Source organism: Budorcas taxicolor, chromosome 8, assembly GCF_023091745.1.
Source record: "Budorcas taxicolor isolate Tak-1 chromosome 8, Takin1.1, whole genome shotgun sequence".
Classification (NCBI taxonomy): domain Eukaryota; kingdom Metazoa; phylum Chordata; class Mammalia; order Artiodactyla; family Bovidae; genus Budorcas; species Budorcas taxicolor.
Window position 1 is genome coordinate 62,472,354 of NC_068917.1, and position 25,446 is coordinate 62,497,799.

The 25,446-nt window shown below is 44.7% G+C and overlaps 1 protein-coding gene across 4 annotated transcripts in view; it reads left to right on the forward strand.

The window, feature by feature from the left end:
- UNC13B (unc-13 homolog B) overlaps positions 1-25,446 on the forward strand; it is a 218,576-nt gene that overhangs the window by 179,967 nt on the left and 13,163 nt on the right. For all 4 annotated transcript variants that reach the window (XR_008199822.1, XM_052645020.1, XM_052645022.1 and 1 more), the window contains 15 exons: positions 775-821; positions 3,490-3,568; positions 5,225-5,299; positions 5,768-5,987; positions 8,379-8,606; positions 9,216-9,357; positions 11,393-11,562; positions 12,009-12,124; positions 12,468-12,631; positions 15,059-15,209; positions 16,580-16,648; positions 18,052-18,141; positions 18,446-18,574; positions 24,398-24,525; positions 25,158-25,243. Coding sequence is in view for 3 of the 4 variants with exons in the window: in XM_052645020.1 (XP_052500980.1) it covers positions 775-821; positions 3,490-3,568; positions 5,225-5,299; positions 5,768-5,987; positions 8,379-8,606; positions 9,216-9,357; positions 11,393-11,562; positions 12,009-12,124; positions 12,468-12,631; positions 15,059-15,209; positions 16,580-16,648; positions 18,052-18,141; positions 18,446-18,574; positions 24,398-24,525; positions 25,158-25,243 (1,894 nt within the window). In the remaining variant the exon portion in view is untranslated. The remainder of the gene's footprint in view (positions 1-774; positions 822-3,489; positions 3,569-5,224; positions 5,300-5,767; positions 5,988-8,378; positions 8,607-9,215; positions 9,358-11,392; positions 11,563-12,008; positions 12,125-12,467; positions 12,632-15,058; positions 15,210-16,579; positions 16,649-18,051; positions 18,142-18,445; positions 18,575-24,397; positions 24,526-25,157; positions 25,244-25,446) is intronic.

A 25,446-nucleotide genomic window follows, 5' to 3' on the forward strand; every position in this document is an offset into this window, starting at 1 on the left:
GCAGCTTTGGAACTCTCTGTACTCTGCCTGAAGGATTTGCTTTGGATTTTTTTTTTTTTTTTTTTTTTTACAAAAAGCTTTAAAAAGTGTGTTCCAGTAGTTCCTTGCTTGAATTATTTGGTGCTTCAGTTTTCAGCTTCTTATTGTAGAGTTCATAAAATTCACAAGAATGGTAATCCAAGTATCTAATCTGCCCTGGATTCTTTTGTTATATCGAGTTTATCAAATGTAGAGCATACTCAGTGTCAATGAGTTATAGCTTCAAGGACCCTAGGCCAAGTCAAATCACAAGATGAGACAGGAATCCAGAAAGACCAGGTCTGACTCTAGGGCAGCCAACAGAACTCAAGAATATAGCTGGAAGACTGGATTCTATATGAAGTTGTCCTTTTGCTTTAGTGAGGCCTGGAAGCCTACATGGGCCCTCTCTTGGCCCATGCTTCCTGTTCTATACCAGTGGATGTGTGAGGGGGCTCTACATTCTGGCAGCTCTCACACTCCCAGTGGATCCTAGTCCTGGGTTCTCTGTTAGCTTATATCCTCCGTGTTCACTGGGGAGAAGGGAGATGAAGCACCACTCACTTCAGCTGCCTGCTTGTGGCCCTGGCTGATCAGGGAACTGGCTTACACCTCAAGTCAGCTATGTTACCACATGGTATATGTGACCTATGCTGCTCTGAGCTTCCTACTTTACTGCTCACTGCCTGACTGAAGAAATATGGCATTCTCCCATCTTTCCCAGGAGCTAACTTCTCTCTCTTTCTCTCTTTAAAGATTCCAGATGATGGTGATCCCACTTTGCCCCAGTGGCTTCCAGAAGGGTAAGTGTGGCACTTCAGGGTTTCTGTGAATCTTACAGAGTCTCGTATGCTGCTTTAGCTTTTCCCTTGGGAAGCAGGAGAAACAGCTTCATCAGCTGGATTCTAGAGAAGGAAGAGGTTCCACTGTCGAGACAGTTGTTTCTCCTGGGCAGAGGAGAGGACTCTACAGACTGATTCCCCAGAGATGGAAGAGAAAGCTTTGCAGAATGGTTTCCCTGAAGCAGGGGAGGGAACTTTGGGGCTCCCCATCCTTACTTCTGGAATTTCTGCTGTATTGCATCATAGTGGTGGTATGCCTTTTATGTATAAGGATGAGAAAACTAGAAAAATACCTGCACTTAGAGCTGGTTTCCTTCTATTCCACTGTTGATAGTGTAACTGCTTAGCTTGCTGCTGGCCTCAGCTGTTGTGAGTCATTCCCTTACTCCGTTCTACTATAGTGAAGACATAAGTAGCATCCTTTATGAGCTCTGTGTGTTCTGTCTGTTTCTTGTCTGGGAGTTTCAGACCCATGTGATTGCACCGGAGAATCATTTTAAATTGTTCAACTGCTACGACTTACTGTTATTAAGAGAGGAAAGTGTTTAAGTGCCCGTGCCACCTCTGTCCTCCACATACAGTTCTCAAGACCACTAGGCTCTTCCTTCTCTCCTTGCCCCTCAAAGTCCTGGCATCAAAATTCTCCGTGGCTGCCTCCTCTTCCTCATCACCAGGGAAGAAAAAAGATTAGATCGGAAAGTTATCAACTATATTTTTAAATGCCTCTTTTTCTTGCTATGTCTTTTTTATAGCAAGAGTTAATCATGTGAATGAGCCACTCTTCTTTTGTCAAAAGCTCATTTGTGTTGCCAAAAAAAGATACTTCTTGGCTTAAGGTATACATTTTATAGTTTTCAGAATTAGCCACAAACTTGTGGCATCAGTTGCTTCTTCAACAGCCCTTCTTCAGGGCTTTAGCATTTTTCTTCAAATAATTTTAAACTTAATACATACCAACGCAACATAACCAGGCTATTTTTAAATGGAGCCATGCAGGGATTTTCTAAATGTCTCCCTGTTGTCATCTTTCCCTTCCTTCAGCTTAGTCCTTAGAAACTGTCACAAGTTTCAAACTTTCATAGGTGTGGTGGTCTCATTGAGAACAAAGCTCACTGCCCATATTCAGGAAGCTAGATGATTAAAAATCAGCATATAGGGTTGCCTGCTCCAACTCCTAACCTTGACCTAATTTGTGGCTCCATTTTTTGCCCATATAGCTAGCAGTATGTACTTATTCTTCTGTGATATTTCTCTTTTCACACCAGCTATGGTGTACAACCCAGCCACCCTTCTTTCCCCGCCTCATTGCTTACATGAAAACCAAATACCTGAGTTAATTTAATTGAAGCTCAGAAGGATAGTTTCCAAAAGGTCAGAGAGGATTTTATAGTTCCTCTCATTTTATGGAAGTGACACCAACATCCAGAGAGGAGGAAGGAATTTTGGCAGAGGCTATGTAGTGAATTAGTAGAAGAGTTGGGGATAAAATCCAGATTATCTTAATGTAAGAATGATGTTCTTTTTAGGAAATTCTCTGTATTTTTATTGTGCATTGTTATATGGAATAAGAGGCAAAGAACAGCAAAGTTAATAAGTATTAAAAAAGTGTAAGAATTTTAGAAATCTCAAGTTGCTCATAGGCTTCCCCAGTGACACTGATGGTAAAGAATCCGCCTTCAGTGCAGGAGACCTGGATTTGATCCCTGTTTGGGGAAGATCCCCTGGAGAAGAGCATGGCAACCCATTCCAATAACCTTGCCTGGAGAATCTCATGGACAGAGGAGCCTGGCGGGCTATAGTCCATGGGGCTGCAAAGAGTTGGACATGACTGGGTGACTGACACTTTCACTTCACTTTCAGTTGCTCTAGCTATATTTTTTTTCCCTGGTTTCTGTTGATGTGACCATAGGGCTAGGCCACACTCTGAGTCACTTTGCTGTTTCCTTCTTAAATGGTCTTTTTCCCCTCTAAAGGGCTTCCCTGGTGGCTCAGACGGTAAAGCGTCTGCCTGCAATGCAGGAGACCTGGGTTCGATTCCTGGGTCGGGAAGTTCATCTACTTCTCCTGCTTCCATTTGATTATGCAGGCTCCCCTTTCCAGAGACTCTTTTTTCTTCAGGAGGCTTGGATAGACAGAACTGGGGACTCTTCCTCAGGATGGAGACGGTCTGCTTCTACATGTTCTTGTTTGTCAGTCTTGCTCAACTAGGCAGCACCTCTTCTGTAGAGCTATTCCTGGGCTCTATTCTAGCACAGGTCCAGAAAGACTTAACTTTAGGCATCAGTGTCTCTGGCCTGAGTGTAGGGAGAAGCCATCTTAAGCATCAATTCCCACCTGGAGCACAGGGGTCTTCAAATAAACAAAGGTACCTTGGACTGGCATAGTGTGATAAAAGAGCTTTCAGTCCTTGGCTAACACCTTAGAAGGAGACTGAGAGCAGATTCCATTGTTTGTCATCCCATGGCTTTATTTCCCTCACTTTCTGTCCTCCTTTCTCCTCTTAAAGGCCCATGATGAGGGTCAGTTCATCCTTCTTTGGGGAGAGGATGAGCAAGGAGAATGGAACATTGAACCTGCCAGTAACTCAAGGGGAGACTAAAGGTCCTGACATATTTTCTTCTCTCCTCAGGCCAGCTGGAGGGCTCTATGGCATTGACAGCATGCCGGATCTACGCAGAAAGAAGCCACTGCCGCTTGTCAGCGACCTGGTGAGTGAGCGATCTTAGTGAGCTGTCAGAAATGGAAGTGGGGCCTTCAGCGGCAGGTATTAGTCTGATGATCAGTCATTTAAAGCCTCACTTAAAGACTTAGTGATGGCTTCAGTAGGACCTTGTATGATCTCACTGGGCTTAGAGTGGCACCCAGGTACCCTAGAGTCCCAGAAGCACATGTTCAGTAAGACTTGAACCCTTTTTCTATTCCTGGTTTTTTTCTCCCTATTCAATCTATTTTATTTTTTTTTGTCCACTCCTTTTTTTATTTTTCCTCCATATTGTGCTCTTTTTTCCCTACCAGTTTCTCCCTTCTTAACTGACTGAATACAAGTATCCTTTGCCATTTTCTCTTCATCATTTCTTTCTTTCCTTCCCTTTCCCGCTGCTGTTGATACGTCTTTCCCTGTCTCCTCCTTTCTAGTGCACCTCTTATCCCACCAACGCTTCATCTAGCTGGCTGGTTGAAGATGATGTCAGCTCTTCTTGATTACCTTCTTTCATTGTCTTTCATCTCCTCTTTTTTCTCCTCTTTCTTTCTTTTCTTCCTGCTTTTTCTCACTTTCTCCCTCCTTGCTCACCAGTTTTTTTTTTTTGCTTAACCGAGTGGATGGCAGTATCTTACTCATTTCTTGTTTCCCGTCCTTTGTCTTTTAACCTGGTCCATATTTCACTTTATGGCATGACTCTCCTTCTAGGCCTTGGGCCCTGGGCAGCTCTCTGGGTTGGATATGGTGGATAGAGGATAGAGATGGGGGGGTGGGACAAGTGTCCTGCTTTAGACTTCAGGGAAGAACTTCTCAGTTGTGTCTGAAAGCTTTCATGCCCTTGTGGGGCTTTTAACATCATGTTATTCCTTTCTCTGCTGTCCTCTGCACAGGCTATGGTGAGTGTCTCCAGAGCCCGTTTCCATCCTTCATAAAAGCCCGAATCTCGACCTCCCTGGGCACATCCCCACTATTCTTGCTGCTCAGGCTGATGTAATGACTTCCGTCTGCCTGGTGTCCACTGCCTAAGGAAACCGTGTGCCTCTCTGGAGGCTGCCCCTAAAGCTTGGCCTTGGCAGACTCATGGGCCTTTCTAGCAGGGCATCCTAGACCTCATGTGAACCCCCTGCCCTGAGTGATTTCAGTGAGGCTACATTGCCCCCTTCCACTCAGTGCCCTGCTCATTTGGGCTGTTGGCCTCCACAGCCACCTAGGATAGTGTGGGCATGGGCTGGTGCTCAGGACTGGAGATTTAGTATAGCATCATTGTTCCCAGTGATGGTTCTTGAATGTGACTCTGACAGTTTTGTGTCTGTCCTGTTCTTAATGACCTGTTTCATACTGTAATTCTAGACTTTTCATTTTCCTCTGCCTTCCTTTGAGGCAGATACCTAAAAATATTGGAGGAAGGAGAAACTCTTTAGATGACAGGTACCCTGAGAGAAGTGCTGTTCTATCATTGTTAGGACAGTTCCCCGAGGGCCTTGATTTGAATCTTAACCTCAGGTGCTTGTTACCCATTACCTGTGGAGAGTCCCCTGTGAATGACAGTAAAAATAGAAAGTATAAGTTATCATCAAATAGCTTTGGTCACTGAAACTCCCTCCCCAGGACTTTGCCCAGCCCTTGGTAGTAGCCAGGGCTGACAGCAAGTCTTCTCTCACAGTCACTGGTCCAGTCCCGGAAAGCAGGCATTACTTCTGCGATGGCTACACGCACCTCTCTCAAAGATGAAGAGCTGGTAAGTGACCCCATGGGCTTTCATGAATTCACTTGCCTATGGCCCAGTGATCATCTCTGTAGCTATACACTGGGAATTCAACAGTTTTGGGCGGACTCTGTTAATGAAACAGACAGATATTATAGCATCCAGTTTTCCACATTGGGAGAAGCAAAGGTCCAGACCAGGGGTAAACCTAAATCTCATGTTGGAGTACGTGACCACTCATGTCAGGGATTTATGGTGAGCCTAGTACTCTCTGTTTCCCTAAAAAGCCTGAATGCTGGGGCAAGGCTCAAATCCAGCATTCAGGTCATGGATGTGCTCCTTGGATGACCAGGAGCACATGATGTTGGGGGCTTCTTTCTTCCAGGCTGAAGCATCTCCTTGACTGCCAGAGGTCTTGATAGCCATGCACTGGGCTTAGTAGTGGTATCTCTCAGCAGAGAACTAAAGTCACTGATGGGTGATGGGATATGTGTTTTTCAGAAATCACATGTGTATAAGAAAACCCTGCAGGCCTTAATCTATCCCATCTCGTGCACCACACCCCACAACTTTGAGGTGTGGTCAGCCACCACCCCCACCTACTGCTATGAGTGCGAAGGCCTGCTCTGGGGCATTGCCCGGCAGGGCATGCGCTGCAGCGAGTGTGGAGTCAAGTGCCATGAGAAGTGCCAGGACCTGCTCAATGCCGACTGCCTGCAGCGTGAGTACACCTGTGGGGTGACAGGTGGGGTAGGGGGCTTGTGGGCAGCAGGGCCTCTCCAATATAGCCTGACAACAAGGAACCAGGATGGCTGAGCCATCATCCCTCCAATTTACCTGACTCTGAAGCTCTTTCCTTTTTAGAGAAAGTAGGTTCCTAAGTCAAGAGACATTGCCTTTCCAAAGAACAGGTCTTGTAACACTTGCTTAAACACCTTTAGAAAAAATTCATTGAGCTTCCTATGGCACTTGGATGGAGTTAGAATTTCTTCCAGGCTTCAGGTGATCCCAAAGGCTCTACTTGGGTATTGTACACACCATGATGGCTGTATTGCCCAAAAGGCTAGAGCATGTTTAATCAGGGTCCAGAACTAATAGGAAGAGAGAGTTCTAGGGTTCTAGGCCTCAGAGAGGAGCCTCCTAAGGTCTAGACCTCCAGATTCAGGGAAGGTAGAATTTACTCCTTGCTTCTAGGTGGAGATTTTAGACATCAGTACCAAGAACAGAATCTTCAAATGGATGAGGCAGAGATCCAGAAGGAGAATGTGTGACTCCCAAAGCCCTTGCTAAACATGTGACTTGTGCCACCATCTGAGTGGGAAGAACAGGAGGAGGGAAAGCAGCAAGTCTTGGCACAGGAGGTGGTAGTGCTCCAAGTTCTTATCTCCTTGCTCCACTCCTGCTCGGCTTGCACCACTATGGTTAGACCCTGGGAAGAGCAGGGGTGGGCGGGTGGGAAAGTATTCTCTCACCCTCCAGGTCTTCAGGTGTTCATCATTGCCACGCCACAGCAATGAAAGCTTCAAGAATTACGGTAGGAGAAAGGAAGGTCACCTTTAGACTCACAAGCACTTCATTATCCCAAGGAAAGATATGAGACCTAAAAGGGCCTTGAGGAATTGTTGACTTAAAATGTCATTCTCTGAGGAACGCTAGACTGATGCCAGTGACATGGCTGTAATGGACATGAAGAGACAGGCTGAACATAGCAGAAGAGTTAGGTGCTGGCGATGACTTTGCCCAAACCCATCATGAGAGGGTGACAAGGACAGGTGCCAGCAGCACCCTGCTTTAATTGGGAGAACTAGCAACTGGCTGCATAGGCTGCTTGCTGGAAGCCTCTAAAGTGGTGCTCTGTAATAGCCAGGGTGTCTTATCTTCTCTTTAAGAGCCTTTCCGAGATCCCCTTCCAGGGAAATAGCATTGCATGGGATATGCTAAATGCAAGAGTAGATGCAGCTCAAGTCACTTTTCATTTATCTAAGTCTTCTATGAAGTACAGAGTGGAATTAAATGCCCTTTTGTAGACCCCTAGACAGAAAATCTGCTTTCCATCCTCCCAGGGTTAGGAGGTGAATGTTGACCTTTCTTCTTTGCTCCAAGTTTTGTAGTAAAGGCCTGAGCCTTTGGAGACTGGAGAGAGGTTAAGAGCCAATCTGCCAGTAAAGAAAGGATGAATCCTTTGCCTGAGAAGCCTGGTTGGTGAAATACGCTGGAGGAAATCTCTGTTCCTCCATAATCCTTAGGACAGCAGAGATGAGCTGGCTGGGGTCATGGCTGATAAAAATGGACCTTGACCTTGCCAGGATAATACTGATGGTAACAATAGTAGAGAGTGTTTATTACTCAATAAATAAAGCACCTAGCCCAGGGTCAGATGGCAGGCAACTGGGCTGGATGCTTTATGCTAATAAAATGCTTACTACAAATCTTGAGAGATAGGTGCCACATTCTTCTCATAGAAGAAATGTATTTACCCAGCAGGGAGTAGTAGAGTCAGGATTGGAACCCAAGTCTGTCAGATAACAAAGCCATAATTTTCTCACCATACCACAATGTTTTGAGATTTGAGACACTGGAGCCACAGGGTAGGATGTGCCCAGCTACATGCTGTGATGAATTCTGAGATCTGTATCATGACTTGGCATTTGGATGAGTTTGGTGGAGTTTTGCCTATCCACAACTGTTCCCTGATAACTGGGATACCCATTTTGATATTTTGGCCTTAGACTTAGAGGGTATCTCTCAACAGCCATGTGGATGGAAGAAAGACAAAACCAACTGCAGACTGAGCTGCCTTTTTTTTTCCTTTTCTCATGAAAAACTCAATATGTTTCTAAATAGAATGGACTAATATAACATATTAGTTATATTGTTAACATACAACAATGATCAACTTTTTGCTACTCTTTGAGTTGCCTTTTAAACTCCACTGGCCAGGCATTAAACTCTAGCAGGCCCACAGATACCAACTTTCCCCAGAAAAATACCAGTCTTCCTAAGCTTCTCTCACTGCTCAGTGACACCTCCTACACCCCAGTCTTCAGCCTGATCCTTGATCTGGTAGGTGACCTGTTGGTTACCCTACTTTCTGTCTCTGGCCACTCTTCAGGGGCTGCAGAAAAGAGCTCTAAACATGGAGCGGAGGACCGGACCCAGAACATCATCATGGCCATGAAGGACCGCATGAAGATCCGAGAGCGGAATAAGCCGGAGATCTTTGAAGTGATCCGGGATGTCTTCAATGTGAGCAAAGTCGCTCATGTGCAACAGATGAAAACTGTGAAGCAGAGTGTGTTGGATGGCACCTCCAAATGGTCAGCCAAAATCACCATCACTGGTGAGCAGGCCAGAGTTTGAGGGGACAGGAGGGCCTCGGCTATGGGGAGGAGCCTGGGCAGGAAGCATCCTGAGCATGAAGAAGCAGGGACTTGCGGGGAAAGAACACAGAATGAAGCCCTCATTGTTCATCACGCCTCCTCTTCTAGACTCCAATGCCAGTGGTGCTGGGAGAGGCAAGACTGACACTTGCAATCTGAATGATAATGCAAGGGTTTAGGAACAATCTGATACTACAGACTTGGTTAACAGTTTGATGTTATAAGACCTGGGAGGCTGGGGGAATGGGAACAGGCAGGAGATCAGGGAATAGTTAACCAGTGATTTATTAGCTGGGTGCATATGACTGAAGCATGCATGTATCAGAACAGGTAAGGACCTGTCTGGGTAAGCGGTCAGTTAGGGTCCAGGGAAGAGGTAGGATTCTTGGGCTAGGCTTTGAGGGAAAAGCTTAGGGCTAAGAATAGAAGTGGAGGAGTGAGGAAATCTGCTCCTGTACAAGGAGCAGATAGAGGGTGCTCTAAGGTGGGACGTATGAGTCATTCTTTGGAGGGCTCATGATTTCCGGAGTGTACTCTGAAGCCTTCTTCCATGTGTGTCTGGGTTGCAGTGGTGTGTGCCCAGGGCCTACAAGCCAAGGACAAGACAGGATCCAGTGACCCTTATGTGACTGTGCAAGTGGGCAAAACCAAGAAGCGTACCAAGACCATTTTTGGAAACCTGAATCCTGTTTGGGAGGAGAAGTTCCATTTGTAAGTCGTAGTGAGAAAGTCATCTTTCCTGGGACTGTGTGTATTTTGGGAACAACATTAAATCCTGTTATTCTGGACTTGGACTCTAAGAGAGATGGGGTAGAGGCAATGGAGAAAACTCATTTCTCACTTGCTTTAATTGGCTAGCATTTATTCTTTTCCTAGGTCTCCTTCTCATAGACTATTGTATCAGGGTTACTGCACTCAAGTCTTAACTCAGGCTATTAAAGGGGCCCCTGGGCAAACCATACTGCTTTTTCTAGTGCTGGCAAGATTTTACTACAGCTGAATGACAGTTCCAGAGACTGCCATGCAACTGTGTGCCTTGCAGCCCTGCCATCCTGTAAAGCTAGACTTTGCATTTTCCTAACCCCTAGGAAGAGTTAGTCTCTTCTATGGAGTAGGGCGGGAACAGCTTGTCCTACAAGTGGGTAGACTTGAAGATAGAAACCTTGGATTTGGACAGTTTTCCATTTCCCTTAAAGGGCTTTGCTTTTCTTTCTGCCTCAGCTTCCACTCCCTTCTCCTTTATTCAGTATCTCACTTTTGTACAGGCTATTTCATATGACAGCAAGGGATGACTGCTGAAAAATGGCAAGCTGTAGCCTAGAACTTGGACTGGTGTCTGGTGAATCCAGATGCTTTATCACACCCCCGTTAATGCCTAGGACCAGGACTAGGAGTCTGAATCAGCCAAACAAGCAGCTTATGTAGAGACCTTCTGCTCTTGGCTCCTTGGAAGGAGATTGGGAAAAGGGATTGGGGCCTATAAAAGCAATCTCCAGTCCAGAGGCAATAGTTACTGAGGGGAGCACCTGTTTTTCAAGAAGCTGACTGGTTCCTGCTTGAATATTACTTATGGTTAATTCTACACTCAATCTTGGCAAAAGGCCAAGAAGCGATACTTGCAGTTAATTCTAAATGAATTGGCTCTATAGTCAATTTTGCCCACTTTTCATTTAGTAAGCAATTTGTATTCTGTATGGGCTTCCCTGGTGGCTCAGATGGTAAAGAATCCGCCTGCAGTCTGGGAGACCCAGGTTCAATCCCTGGGTTGGGAAGATCCCCTGGAAAGGGATACTTCCACTCCAGTATTCTTGCCTGGAGAATTCCACGGACAGAGGAGCCTGGTGGGCTACAGTCTGTGGGGTTGCAAAGAGCCAGACATGACTGAGTGACTAACACACACTTGTATTCTGTATAAGACACTCAACATGATATTGTCTATCTAAAAATGTATAAGACAATGCCTGGCTTTAAGAGGCTTATTGATGATTTGTCTGTTATTTTTCAGTAGACCAGTAGTTATCCTATAATATCTTAACAGAATGTACAAAGACATTATGAGAACATAGGGTAAGGAGCAGCAAACTCTGCCAAGTACAACTTTTAGATAAGGCAACGGGGATCCAAAAAGCAACTGCTGGGGATGGAGAGTGTGAGGGAGGTACCTGGCAAACTACCCTTCCAAAGCAAGCACCATAGAGAAAATGACAAGTCAAGTGGATATTAAAGAATGATAAAAAAAAAAAGAAGAAGAAGGAGAAGGAGAGAAGTTCACCAATTCCCAGATATATGGGGATGTTAGGTAGAAAACTAAAGCAAATATGACCAGATGGGCTTACCATGAACATTTAACATCTTTATGGACTTCATATAGGACTCTGGGGAGGGAACTACCAACTGCTTCCTAGGGTTCTGCAGCATCTGTCAGGCTGTTTTCTGTTGGTTTCGTTTATATAGCTAGCTGGCAGGAAAGCAACATTGTCCCTAATTACTCCTCTCCTCCCCGCTTTTGTCCAGCGCAGTCAGGACTGGATAATAGCATGACAAGGGCTACCCAGGCTAAGGGCTGGAGAGCCATTTGCTCAGATAGCCCGACTCACTGGGGACTTGAGTACCAGCGTTCTTTGACTCCTCCTCTTCCTCTGTCAGCCTCAAGTGCAGCTGGTAGAGCTTTGGGAAGGAAGTGGAAGTCATAAGAGAGAGGGTTGCTGGGTCCATCCATAACAGAACCTGCCTGACTCTCTTACAGTGAGTGTCACAACTCTTCCGACCGCATTAAGGTACGTGTGTGGGATGAGGATGATGACATCAAGTCACGAGTAAAGCAGCGGCTAAAGCGAGAGTCTGACGATTTCCTTGGCCAAACCATCATTGAGGTTCGAACACTGAGTGGCGAAATGGACGTCTGGTACAACTTGGGTGAGGAAGCAGGACCAGAGAAAGCTTCTGGGAAGAGAGAGCATGACTGGGGAACCTGAGGAAAACCCTGTCTCCCGAGTCCACCACTCAGTCCCCAGAGCATTCACATCTCCAGACAGAGCTTGCTTTCCCAGCAGAGAACCTACCACAGATAGAGACGGGGACAGAGGCCTGGGGGTGTCTGGGGTGCACTCTGGCTGAACATTTTTTCCAGCTTTCAGAAAGTGAGATCTCACCCCTAGTGCCTTTAGCCCACTGGGCACTTCTTTTCTCCCACGCAGGCAGTTCTGGGGTATTTGTGAAGTATACGGTCACTGCAGTGAGTTCGCCTGTTTGGTGAACGCTTGTGTCGGTGCCTCCTTTCCTTTGGGTTAAGCCGGGATGGGAGCTGTGGGTGCTGTCAGCAGATGCATTGTAGTCAGTCTCCAGTCTTCTTTCCTTCCTAGAGAAGAGGACAGACAAGTCAGCCGTCTCGGGGGCCATCCGACTGCAAATCAGCGTGGAGATCAAGGGGGAGGAGAAGGTAGCCCCATATCATGTGCAGTATACGTGTCTCCATGAGGTGAGCCAGCTCTTGGGAGATGGGGTGCCAGAAAGCTAGGTTGGGAGGTGCCTTTGACAATAAGTAGGATGGCTTGCTACTTGAAGTTCTGGAGCCCATTTTTATTTTATTCTTGGCTCACTGTGTGTGGTGGACAAGCCCAAGAAACAGTCCCAGCCTCAGTTCTCTTTTACTAACACAAGAACAGACTACTGGGGCCATAGGAGTTACCGAGCAGTAACTTGAAGGACAGAATTTCTGTTGAACCCTATTCACGCTCTCCTGGTCTTTACCAACAGGGTTTTTTCCTAATATATAGTTTAACTCTTTAATATCAATATATATTTTACTGTGTCTCCTACAGAACCTCTTCCATTACCTCACGGACATTCAGGGCAGTGGAGGAGTCCAGATCCCTGAGGCTCGAGGAGACGATGCGTGGAAGGTGTACTTTGATGAGACTGCCCAGGAAATTGTGGATGAATTTGCCATGCGCTATGGCATTGAGTCCATATATCAGGCCATGACGTAAGGCTCCCCTGGGGCCCTGGGAAATGGCTACTAACTCTTGAAATAGCTGATGGAGGTACATTGATGGAGTGGACAGGTCCCTAGTTGGGTAGTATGCAGTGATTCATTGCTTTCCCTCTCTGAGCTGAGTGAGGTGGATCTGTTCCCCAAGGCAGATGGAGTATATGTATAAAGGGAGTGAGTATATCAGTAACTCAGGGAGAGGGGAGTTGTCTGTCTACCCCAGAATTCACAGAGCATGGGTATGTGTACGAGAACAGACTTGCCCAGTCATTACAGGCCTGAGCATACAGGGTACACGTGCTATGACAGAAATCCCCACCGTGAGAAGAGTTACAGGCTCTGTGTCGGAGGGGCTGCAAAGGAAACAGCGCTGGGAAAGCAGAAGGTAGCTAGAGCCCTGCCTGTGCTGCTTTTATTTAGTTTGACTTAGTTCTTTGTATGTGTCATATGTTGTGCCACATGCTGAGAACACGAAGATGAATAAGGGGGCCTCTGTGTTTGGGGAACTTGGTGGAGCAGGAGAGCTGCTGCTGCTGCTAAGTCGCGTCAGTTGTGTCTGACCCTGTGCGATCCCCATAGACAGCAGCCCACCAGGCTCCACTGTCCCTGGGATTTTCCAGGCAAGAACACTGGAGTGGGTTGCCATTTCCTTCTCCAGTGCATGAAAGTGAAAAGTGAAAAGTGAAGTCGTGTCTGATTCTTAGCGACCCCGTGGACTGCAGCCCACCAGGCTCCTCCATCCCTGGGATTCTCAAGACAAGAATACTGGAGAGACAGACCAGTAAACAAACAATTGCATTATAATGTGATAATTGCTATCGAGAAGTAATGAGAGCATCTAAATGATGAGAGCATCTAAATTTGAGGGGAGGCCTGTGAGGGAAGCTGTTGAAGAGCTGACACTTGAAATACAGAAAAGAGGGAAGGGCATTTCTGGTAGGACATGTGCAGAGAAGCTAAGATTCAGCAGAGCATAGACTATTCAAAGAATTATAAGAAGTTTAGTCTAGAGGGAGGAACATGTTGAGGAATGAGGTTAGAGAATGGCCCCTCTGCCTTTCTTGCTCTCTTCACGCTCCCTGGATGACTTCATTCAAGCCTATAACCTCAACTACTACTTTTGAGCTTAGGACTCCCAGATCTCTTTCTCCAGACCAGATCTTTTCCTGAGTTTCAGATCCATTTTGATTTGCTTTCTGGGTATTGCCACAGGCATTGCAAACTCAATATGATCAAAATCCAAATCAATGTTGTCTCCAGCAAATCTGTTCTGTTCTTCCTGTATTTCTGATTTTAGTAAATGGAACAGTTTATTACATGGTTATCCAAACAGAAATTCAGATGTCAGCTTAAACTTTTTTTTCTTACTACCACCGTGCAATCAGTCTCAAACCTCTAGATTCTACCTCCTAGAAACATTTTTAATCTATCAGTATTGCTATAGCTCAGTAATAATGATAATAATAACAACTTCTATATACCATTTCCTTACGTGCCAGGCACTGGTCTAAGTAATTGATGAATGTTAACTCATTTCATCCCCAGGTCGTTATTATTTCCATTTTGTAGGTAAAAAACAGGCATAAAGAAGTTGAAGTAATTGATCTAAAGTCCCTGAGTGGTGGAGCTGTGACTCAACCCTAGAATCTGGTTATTGGGTCTATGCTCTTAACCATTTCTTTGTTCCATTTGGTGCCTTGTTGCTTCTTTTCTGAGTGATTGCAATAACTCTTCAATTGGTCTTTCTGTCTTAGTCTTCCCTCTCTCCAAGATTTCTTTTCTGATTTTTACCATCAGGGTGACCTTTTTGAAAAACTAATCTGATCACAGTAAGCCTTTGTTTAAAAAGTACCATAGCATCTCGGATAAACTCCTTTTACTGTCTGTTCTCTGTCTGCTGCTCCTCTGTCATTCCTTAGTATTTGTCTATCAAACACTTGCACAAGGGCTATATGGAAGGTTTCCCAAATGAACGACTTTATCCATGAAGAGATTTGGTTTTGAAATACAGTTTCCCTTTGCCCGCATACTTCTCCAATGATTAATTCTTACTATCTTTTAAGACTTGTTTCAACCATCTCTTCTTTGGGAAGCCTTTTTTCTAGTCTGTTCTAGCCCCCAGCCATTCTAATTTAGATGAGCTTCCTGCATATTCCCACAGAATTTTTGCATAGCATGCCTTAAGTTACTGACTTACCTTCTGACACTTGCCAGGCTAACACCTTTTTGGATTCTGGAACTTAACATAGGGCCTGGCACATAGTAGGTATTCATTGAATGTATATTTGAATAAATAAATTATGAAAATCTTTGTCTGCCAAGGTGATCATAAGCTTCATACACAAGAGTGGGATCTTTTGATTACTTGGCTTTTACCACAAACCCTGAAGAGTCTTTGAGGCTGAAGATGTTGTTTTTCAGGCATTTTGCATGTTTGTCATCCAAGTACATGTGTCCTGGTGTGCCAGCGGTGATGAGCACCTTACTGGCCAACATCAATGCCTACTATGCCCACACAACGGCCTCCACCAATGTCTCTGCATCTGATCGTTTTGCAGCCTCCAACTTTGGGGTGAGTGTGATATTAAGACATGTTACCTGATTGTTATCAATTAACAAGTGTTTGATTTTTCAATTGGTACTGCTGATATGCCTAAAAATTCAAATATATAGTGCCACCTAGATAGTGAACTTGTTTCCTTATGGGTATTTAGTCTATACCAGTAGACTCTCCTCAGATATGGATAAATGAGAAAAGGTGGAATATCACCATGGTGGTTTGGTAGGGGCACGACGTGGGCTGAGGGAGAACTTTCTGGGCCAAAAGCTTGGTTGAGTCACCATGTTCCTCAGCCCTGCAGGTTCACAAAGGAACCTTCTTATTATTCAGTCTCTCTCTGACAGATTCGTACCACTTAAGTTCATATGGTCTGACATCTAAGCAAGAATACCAGTACATACCTGAACTTAACCCTTTCTTAGTGTCTGGACTGTTTTCCTGATCCAGGGTATACCCTTTCCTGTTGTTAGAGTATTTGAGAAGTTGAATCATTGCTCGTAATGTCACCTGATGTAAGTTCAATATAAGCTGGATGGAATATTTCTGATCCACCACAAAGACTACTCTTTAGAGATAATATTACTGATACTCCCAAATCAGTATCTCTGATCTCTCAGTGCTTTTCCTTGGTAGTAATCACTTTTTGGATGTTGATAGTCTTTCTGTAGAGGAATTAGTGTCATTGATTAAGCCAGTCAAATATCTGCTCCTTTCTGTCTCTTGACAGTATCTATTTACTTAATATCTAATGTTATAATATTATCAATATGTGAGTTCTAGGACTGCTGTATGAATAGCCTGCAGGAACGTTATTCCATATTTAATTATACTTTTATAAAAATAAACTATCAAATAGTATTCATTATTTATTTTGACATTTAAAATGCATAAACTAAGGGAAATGATGTGGAATGTGGTTCCACCTTCCAAATGTATCACTATTTCTCTCTCCCCTTGTCACTGCCAGGCTGTGGCTGTTTCACTGTTAAGAGCTATCCCGAGATAAGTTAGGACACCACAGACTCAGGAATAAGTTGGAGACTATGTCTAGAGTTTCCTGAGATGAGTTAGAGTCCCAGCGGGATGGAGATGCACTGGTCATCTCCTCTTGATTTGTATTAAGCGCTGTTTCCAGTCCCAGAAACGTATCTCCTTTTGTCAGTGTGGGAAGAGTCCCCAGTCTGAATGCTAAGAGATGGAACAAGAACGACCTATCCCATTTCTCCTTTGCGTGGTTTGTAGTTCTCTTTGGCAAATACGAGACCCGATGTGTCCCCAACTCAGTGTTTTCTCCTCACCTCGAGGTGGTGCTGTTTTTGCTACAGTCTGAGGGCTCAGGAACTGATCATTTTTCTTCTCCATTATTTGTTTACCACCCTCAGAAAGAGAGATTTGTGAAACTCCTGGACCAGCTGCACAACTCACTGAGGATTGACCTCTCTACCTACAGGGTGAGTGAAGACATGGCTGTGGGGTAGGACGAGGATAATATCAAGATCAGTCTAGAGAGACTATGGGCCAATCACAACCATAAAAACTGAAGGCAAGGAAAATTAGTCCTTTTCATCACATCTGAGTATGGCCAACATCACTGACACCTGTGGGTCCTCCAACTCCAGGGACCATGCAGTGTTTAAACAGTAGCAGGTGTGGTTGCTCTTTATAGATAGTTGGCTTTCTAACCCCACACATGTCACTCTACCAAACTCTCTGATGATATTCCCATCAGGGAGTCTCCTAAGGATAATCTCTTCCAGAAATGCCCTTTAAAACATAGATAGTTATGTTTTCTTATTGTGTCTTGCCATATTCTCCTCATTTTCCAGGCAAGGTGTGCGAATCTGGCTAAGGGAAGAGAGAGTAGCTTGGCTTGGGCAAGTAATTTGTAGCAGATATGTCCATTTCTAGAATGGAGGGAGGACAGAGATATACCAGGAAGGTGAGTGTCTAGATCAGGACAGGGAAATGGGCAGTTTTTTTGTTCTTCGTAAGTTAGGCCTTAGAATGACTTCATTACTTGCTTTAAAGTGTTGTGAATTTCCAGAACAGGCAATATACCCACATTAAAAAGTAAGTATAAAACAACCTCAAAGTCAAGAAGTGCAATTATCTGCACCTTCACTGCCCTCCATTTGCACGAATAATGGAGAGTTGACTGTATATCTTGTATTTGGCATATAAGTAGCCCTTTGAAGGTTTAAAAAAAGCAACCCTTAAAATGGAGAGTGGTGCAGCATCTTCCTTAAGCTCTCTTTGGCAGCTTCTCACTAAAACTCATGCCAAAAGGAAAGAAAGATCCTAAGGTGGAAAGATCCTAAGGAACTCACTCCAAAAGCAGTTCTGCTCAGAGCTTTGCCATCTGCTGGCTCCAGAATGGTAGAGTAACCGAGATCCACTGTACAAAAAGTATATGTCCTGGATCCCAGTCTTTTCTGTAGTGTGGCTCCACTTATATTCCATGATATACAGTTAGATTGTAACTTCTGAAGAACTCATTGTTTGGGTGTAAGACTCCACCCAAGAAAAAAGTGTGTGTGTGTGTGTGTGTGTGTGTGTGTGTGTGTGTGTGAATGTCTGTATGTTTATTTGTGCAAATACTCACACGTTGCATGGGAAGTAGGGTTGGGGGTAGGATGTGTTTCTTTCTGGGCCTGGGGTTATTAACACCTGCTTTTGGCAAGGGCCTGAGTCCATGGAAAAGAGAGAGAGATGGTAGTCTTACAGCATTTTTGTTCTGCTTCACTAGGAGAGATCCCTATGGGTGGTCCTTAGGAAGCTTCTGATCCCTTGCTTTTGGCAGGGAAGGCTTTCATATTCTTCTGTTCCTCTCTTACATTTTCTTGATTTGCAACAGAATAATTTCCCTGCTGGGAGCCCTGAGCGACTTCAGGACTTAAAGTCCACAGTGGATTTGCTGACCAGCATTACTTTCTTCCGAATGAAGGTAAGAGATGAATTTGGGCTGGGTGGTGCTAGGCTGGGGACCTGGCCTCAGGACATGGAAGCTAAGACTCATTGAGTATATAGTCTAAGGCTATGGGATCCATCACCTCTAAACTTATATTTCCATACATCTGTTCCTGAGTTACTTCCAAAACGATCATGGATCATGAAGGATGGACTAGGTAGTTCTCTCCGTCAGCTATGCTGACAATTTCATCTCAGGGCAAGTTCGGGGGCACTTCTAGGAAGAAATCTCACTCAGGTCAGCAGGACCCTGGACCCATATTTTTTTAATTAATTGGCAGGTTCAAGAACTTCAGAGCCCTCCAAGAGCCAGCCAGGTAGTAAAAGATTGTGTGAAGGCCTGTTTGAACTCAACATATGAGTATATCTTCAACAACTGCCATGACTTGTACAGTCGCCAGTACCAGCTGGTAAGAGGATCGGGCTCAGGTGGGGCCAGCTGTCAGTGGTTCTTGAAGCCTCAGCTTTCTTTCCTATGATTGTGGTGGAAAGGAGCTCAGGAAAAGTCCTTGATGTTCTCGGGAGTGAGTGGGTTGTGGAGTGGGGCCCATCTAGATCATGTGAGACATTTGTAGATGGATAGGAACCATTGGATAAGATGTTACATAACTGAGTTGAACAGAAACAGCAACAATAAATTTTACTTTGGTATTGAAGAAAAGGACCTAAATTTGAACTCAGTTCAGGGAGTGAGTAGGTGAATTCTTAGTCCTTCCTAGAGTCTGCTTTCCCCCTGAGGTTAATTTTATTCTGACTCATGTAAACACCTCTGTGTTCCAGGCTCCCTTCCCCTGAGATCTAAGCTACTGGAGCCTTTGTTTAGCTTGCCGCACTCAAGGCTTTGCCATCCATCTACAGATTCTCTCTGTTGGGGAAACTGTTTTTAGCTTTTATCTTTCAGTTATGCGGGAGTCTGTCTGAATACTTGGTCTCTATTCCCTAGGTCTTCCCTAGTGGCTCAGTTGGTAAATAGTCTGCCTGCAATCAGGGAGACCCAGGTTCAATCCCTGACTCAGGAAGATCCCCTGGAGAAGGAAATGACAACCCACTCTACTATCTTGGACAGAAGAGCCTTTTGGCTTCAGTCCGTGGGATCACAAAGAGGAATCTGACCTAGTTTTAGATAAATCTAGACTTTGAAAGAGGCCTTATAAACCATTCAAGGACTTTCTTTAGCTTTTTAATTTTACTGTGTTTTTTTTTTTAACTTTATCTCACTCTTATTTTCTCATTATTTGTACTGAAGTAAACCCTTAGTGAAAGTGAAAGTCACTCAGTCGTATCTGACTCTTTGTGACCCCATATATAGAGTCCATGGAATTCCCCAGGCCAGAATACTGGGGTGGGTAGCCTTTTCCTTCTCCAGGGGATCTTCGCAACCCAGAGATCGAGCCCAGGTCTCTCATGTTGCAGGTGGATTCTTTACCAGCTGAGCCACAAGGGAAGCCCAAGAACTCTGGAGTGGGTAGGCAATCCCTTCTCCAGCAGATCTTCCTGACCCAGGAGTTGAACTGGGGTCTCCTGCATTGCAGGTGGATTCGCCACCTACTGAGCTCTCAGGAAAGCCTGAAGTAAACCCTTGGTGTCATTCATTTCCCTCTACTGACCTTCAGTCCTTGATTCATTCATCTATCTGTTCTTTGAACAAGGTCAAGTGCTAGGGATATAATCTGCATCTCACTCACATTTATCTCTTCTCTTTTTGATAAAAGCCATTCTAACAGATATGAGGTGATATCTCATTGATTTGCATTTCCCTACTGATTCAGTTCTGCTTTTGAACTGTGTTGTTGGAGAAGGCTCTTGAGAGTCCCTTGGACTGCAAGGAGATCCAACCAGTCCATCCTGAAGGAGATCAGCCCTGGGATTTCTTTGGAAGGAATGATGCTAAAGCTGAAACTCCAGTACTTTGGCCACCTCATGCCAAGAGTTGACTCATTGGAAAAGACTTTGATGCTGGGAGGGATTGGGGGCAGGAGGAGAAGGGGACGACTGAGGATGAGATGGCTGGATGGCATCACTGACTCGATGGACATGAGTCTGAGTGAACTCCGGGATTTGGTGATGGACAGGGAGGCCTGGTCTGCTGCGATTCATGGGGTCGCAAAGAGAGAGTCGGATATGACTGAGCGACTGAACTGAACAGAACTGATTCAGTTCAGTTCAGTCGCTCAGTCTTGTCTGACTCTTTGCAACGCCATGGACTGCAGCACGCAAGGCTTCCCTGTCCATCACCAACTCCCAGAGCTTCCTCAAACTTCTGTCCATTGAGTGGGTGATGCCATCCAACCATCTCATCCTCTGTCATCCCCTTCTCCTCCCTCCCTCGATCTTTCCCAGCTTCAGGGTCTTTTCCAATGAGTCAGTTCTTTGCATCAGGTAGCCAAAGTATTGGAGTTTCAGCTTCAGAATCAGTCCTTCTAATGAACATTCAGGACTGATTTCCTTTAGGATGGACTGGTTGGATCTCCTTGCAGTCCAAGGGACTCTCAAGAGCCTTCTCCAACACCACAGTTCAAAAATATCAATTCTTCGGTGCTCAGCTTTCTTTATAGTCCAGCTCTCACATCCATACATGACTACTGGAAAAACCATAGCCTTGACTAGACAGACCTTTATTGGCAAAGTAATGTCTCTGCTTTTTAATATGCTGCCTAGGTTGGTCATAACTTTTCTTCCAAGGAGCAAGCGTCTTTTAATTTCATGGCTTCAGTCACTACCTGCAGTGATTTTGGAGCCCCCCAAAATAAAGTCTGTCACCGTTTCCATTGCTTCCCCATCGATTTGCCATGAAGTGATGGGACCGGATGCCATGATCTTAGTTTTCTGAATTTTGAGTTTTAAGCCAACTTTTTCACTCTCTTTCATTTTCTTCAAGAGGCTCTTTAGTTCTTATTCGCTTTCTGCCATAAGGGTGGTGTCATCTGCATATCTGAGGTTATTGATATTTCTCCAGGCAATCTTGATTCCAGCTTGTGCTTCATCCAGTCCAGCATTTCTCATGATGCACTCTGCATATAAGTTAAATAAGCAGGGTGATAATACACAGCCTTGACGTACTCCTTTCCCGATTTGGAACCAGTGTGTTGTTCCATGTCCAGTTCTAACTGTTGCTTCTTGACCTGCATACAGATTTTTCAGGAGGCAGGTCAGGTGGTCTGGTATTCCCATCTGTTGAAGAATTTTCCTCAGTTTGTTGTGATCTACACAGTCAAAGGCTTTGCATAGTCAATAAAGCAGAAGTAGATGTTTTTCTGGAACTCTCTTGCTTTTTCGATGATCCACTGGATTATAGCAATTTGATCTCTGGTTCCTCTGCCTTTTCTAAAACCAGCTTGAACATCTGGAATTTCATGGTTTACGTATTGTTGAAGCCTGGCGTGGAGAATTTTGAGCATTACTTTGTTAGCATGTGAGATGAGTGCCATTGTGCAGTAGTTTGAGCATTCTTTGGCATTGCCTTTCTTAGGGGTTGGAATGAAAACTGACCTTTTCCAGTCCTGTGGCCACTGCTGAGTTTTCCAAATTTGCTGGCATATTGAGTGCAGCACTTTCACAGCATCTTCTTTTAGGATTTGAAATAGCTCAACTGGAATGCTGTCACCTCCACTAGCTTTGTTCATAATGATTCTTCCTAAGGCCCAATTGACTTCACATTCCAGGATGTCTGGCTCTAGGTGAGTGATCACCCAACCATGATTATCTGGGTCATGAAGATCTTTCTGTATAGTTCTTCTGTGTATTCTTGCCACCTCTTTTTAATATCTTCTGCTTCTGTTAGGTCCATACCATTTCTGTCTTTTATTGTGCCCATCTTTGCATGAAATGTTCCCTTGGTATCTCTAATTTTCTTGAAGAGATCTCTAAGTCTTTCCCATTCTGTTGTTTTCCTCTATTTGTTTGTGTTTATCACTGAGGGAGGCTTTCTTACCTCTCCTTGCTGTTCTTTGGAACTCTGCATTCAATGGGTCTGTCTTTCCTTTTCTCCTTTGCCTTTTGCTTCTCTTCTTTTCACAGCTATTTGTAAGGCCTCTTCAGACAACCATTTTGCCTTTTTGCATTTCTTTTTCCTGGGGATGGTCTTGATCACTGCCTCTTATACAATGTCATGAACCTCCATCCATAGTTCTTCAAGCACTCTATCAGATCTAATCCCTTGAATCTATGTATCACTTCCACTGTATAATCATAAATGATTTGATTTAGGTCATACCTGAATGGTCTAGTGGTTTTCCCTACTTTCTTCAATTTCAGTCTGAATTTGGCAATGAGGAGTTCATCATTTGAGCCACAGTCCACTCCTAGTCTTGTTTTTCCTGACTATATAGAGCTTCTCCAGAGCTTCTCCATCTCCGATTTTGGTATTGACCATCTGGTGATATCCATGTGTAGAGTCTTCTCTTGTGTTGTTAGAAGAGGGTGTTTGCTATGACCAGTGCGTCCTCTTGACAAAACTCTATTAGCCTTTGCCCTGCTTCATTCTGTACTCCAAGGCCGAATTTGCCTGTTACTTCAGGTATTTCTTGACTTCCTACTTTCACATTCCAGTCCCCTATAATGAAAAGGACATCTTTTTGGGGTATTAGTTCTAGAAGGTCTTGTAGGTCTTCATAGAACCGTTCAACTATAGCTTCTTCAGCATTACTGGTCGGGGCATAGACTTGGATTACAGTGATATTGAATGGTTTTCCTTGGAAATGAACAGACGTCATTCTGTCATTTTTGAGATTGCATCCAAGTACTGCATTTTGGACTCTTTTGTTGACTATGATGGCTACTCCATTTCTTCTAAGGGATTCTTGCCCACAGTAGTAGATATAATGGTCATGAGTTAAATTCACCCCTTCCAGACCATTTTAGTTCACTGATTCCTAAATTGTTGATGTTCACTCTTGCCATCTCCTGTTTGACCACTTCCAATTTGCCTTCATTCACGGACCTAACATTCTCTGTTCTATGCAGTATTGCTCTTTACAGAATCGGACTTTACTTCCATCACCAATCACATCCACATCCCTAATGATTGGTGATATTGAAAACCTCTCCATGTACTTGTTGGGCATTTGTGTATTTCCTTTGGAGAAATGTCTGTTTAAGTCTTCCCCCATTTTTTTTTTTGCCAGATTGGGGGTTTTTTTGTTTGTTTTGTTTTTTGCTATTGAATTATTTGAGTTCCTTATCTATTTTGGGAATTAACCCCTTATCAGATAGGTGGTTTACAAATACTTTCCACCCTCTGTAGGTTGTCTTTTTATTTGTTGATTGTTTCTTTTGCTGTGTAGAAACCTTTTAGTTTCATAGTCTTTTTGATTTTTTATTTTGTTGTCATATCCAAAATGACTATCAGGGAGCTTTTCCCATGTTTTTTTTTTTTCCAAGGAGCTTTATGGTTTCAGGTCTTACATTTAAGTCCTTAATCCATTTTGAGTTAGAGTACTGGAGTGGGTTGCCATTTCCTTCTCCAGGGGATCTTCCTGACCCAGGGATCAAACCCGGGTCTCGCGCGTTGTAGGCAGACGCTTTACCCTCTGAGCTACATGCCCTCTGCATAACATATGGGTCCAATTTCATTCTTTTGCTTGTGGCTATCCAGTTTTCCGAACACCATTTATTGAAGAGAATATCCTTTCCCCATTGAATATTCTTGGCTTCCCAAGGCCTTTTCTTATCCAGCTAGGCAAATAACTTCCAAATGCAGTTCTTTCCCCTAATGATTTTCAGAGGGCTAAGGGAGGTTTGGTTCCCTGAGGGCTGGGCCAGCCTACATGCTGGATCTGTTCTGTAGCTCCTGTAGAACTTGAAGGAACTTCTCAGTGCTGAGATGTACTTATGTGTGGTGGGGCAGTGGGTAATGTTAGAGGAGGGCCACCACTAGAATAAAAGAACTGCCAGTGGGGATCACAGGGAACTAGACCTATTTAGACTGATGGGGCTGTTTACTTCAACCAGGAATTCACTATGCTCTTAGCTACTGGGAGAAGAAGGAAGGGAGACAGGCATCTTTATGTCTCCTGGACTGGTCGAGCTTATTAGAGCAATGCTCTGAAACTTGGGAGAGAAGTTCTCAGGAACAGATTCTTTCTGTTCAAGGACCTCCCAGTGGTCACCGCTCTGATAGAAAGGAAGGGAGCCTGATTCTTAAGGAAGGGCCACAGCTTGGGGAAGGGAGAGAGGAAGACACTCCATATTCTCCTCTGACTCTCACTATCTATCACCATCTTCTCGGGAATAAGAATCAGGAGCTGCCTCCAGAAGATCAGGGGCCCAGCATTAGGAACCTGGATTTCTGGCCCAAACTCATTACACTCATTGTGTCAATCATAGAGGAAGATAAGAATTCCTACACCCTCGTTCTGAACCAGTAAGTATCACCTCACTTGGCCTTTCTGTTTGGTGGTTGGTTTGTCCACCTGTCTAACAGCCTCTTTCTTTCCTGTCTCTGTGTGTTCACAGTGCCACCTCTTCCTCCTGTTCGTCCATCTGTCCCTCTGTCCCTTGTATCTGTCTGGGTAACTGTTTCTGGAGACAGGTGTGGAAACATAATGAGGGCCCCTGCCCAGACTGAGCCAGCCTCCCTGGAGAGAGACCTCTGGGAGTGGCTGCCCTAGGAGTCCCTGGGGATCCAGAGGCCAGGCGTGTATGTGTCCGTCTGCTGTGAATAAAGAGGGCCTTCTGATGCCCAACTTCTTGCTCCTTCTGCTCTAGCTTATTTAGCCTGGGCTTGTCTTTCAGCCCTTCTCCTCTTGGCCAGAGTTCCCTGCCTTCTAGGCATCATCTCCCCTAGGGCCACCTTGCCTGAGGGGATCCTCTGCCCCAAAGTGTCCCTCTGCCTACCACTGGCCCTGGGTCCTTATTCTACAGTTGGAGCCTAGCCCTGTTTCCTAGGCTTCTCCTCTCTTCAATATGACCTCAGATTGAATTAATCAAATCAAAGAATTAATCAAATAAATGCCTCTGCCTTGTTCTCTGACTGTGTCTTCTTCCATCATCCAGGTTTCCCCAGGAGTTGAATGTGGGAAAAGTCAGCGCAGAAGTGATGTGGCAACTCTTTGCCCAAGACATGAAATATGCACTGGAGGGTAAGGGTGTGCCCATGGCAGTGGGCTGCAAACCCCTAGCCAAAGCACCTGTTTGCCATCCCTTTCTTCTCCCAGACAACTACACGTGCTAGGTGAATAGTGCAGTAAGAAACTAGAGAGATTCTAGGCATAGTGGGTGATAGGCCTCAGGAGACCTTGGGTAGGCAAAGCTTCAGCCAAAGGAGTAATGGAAATTGCTGTGT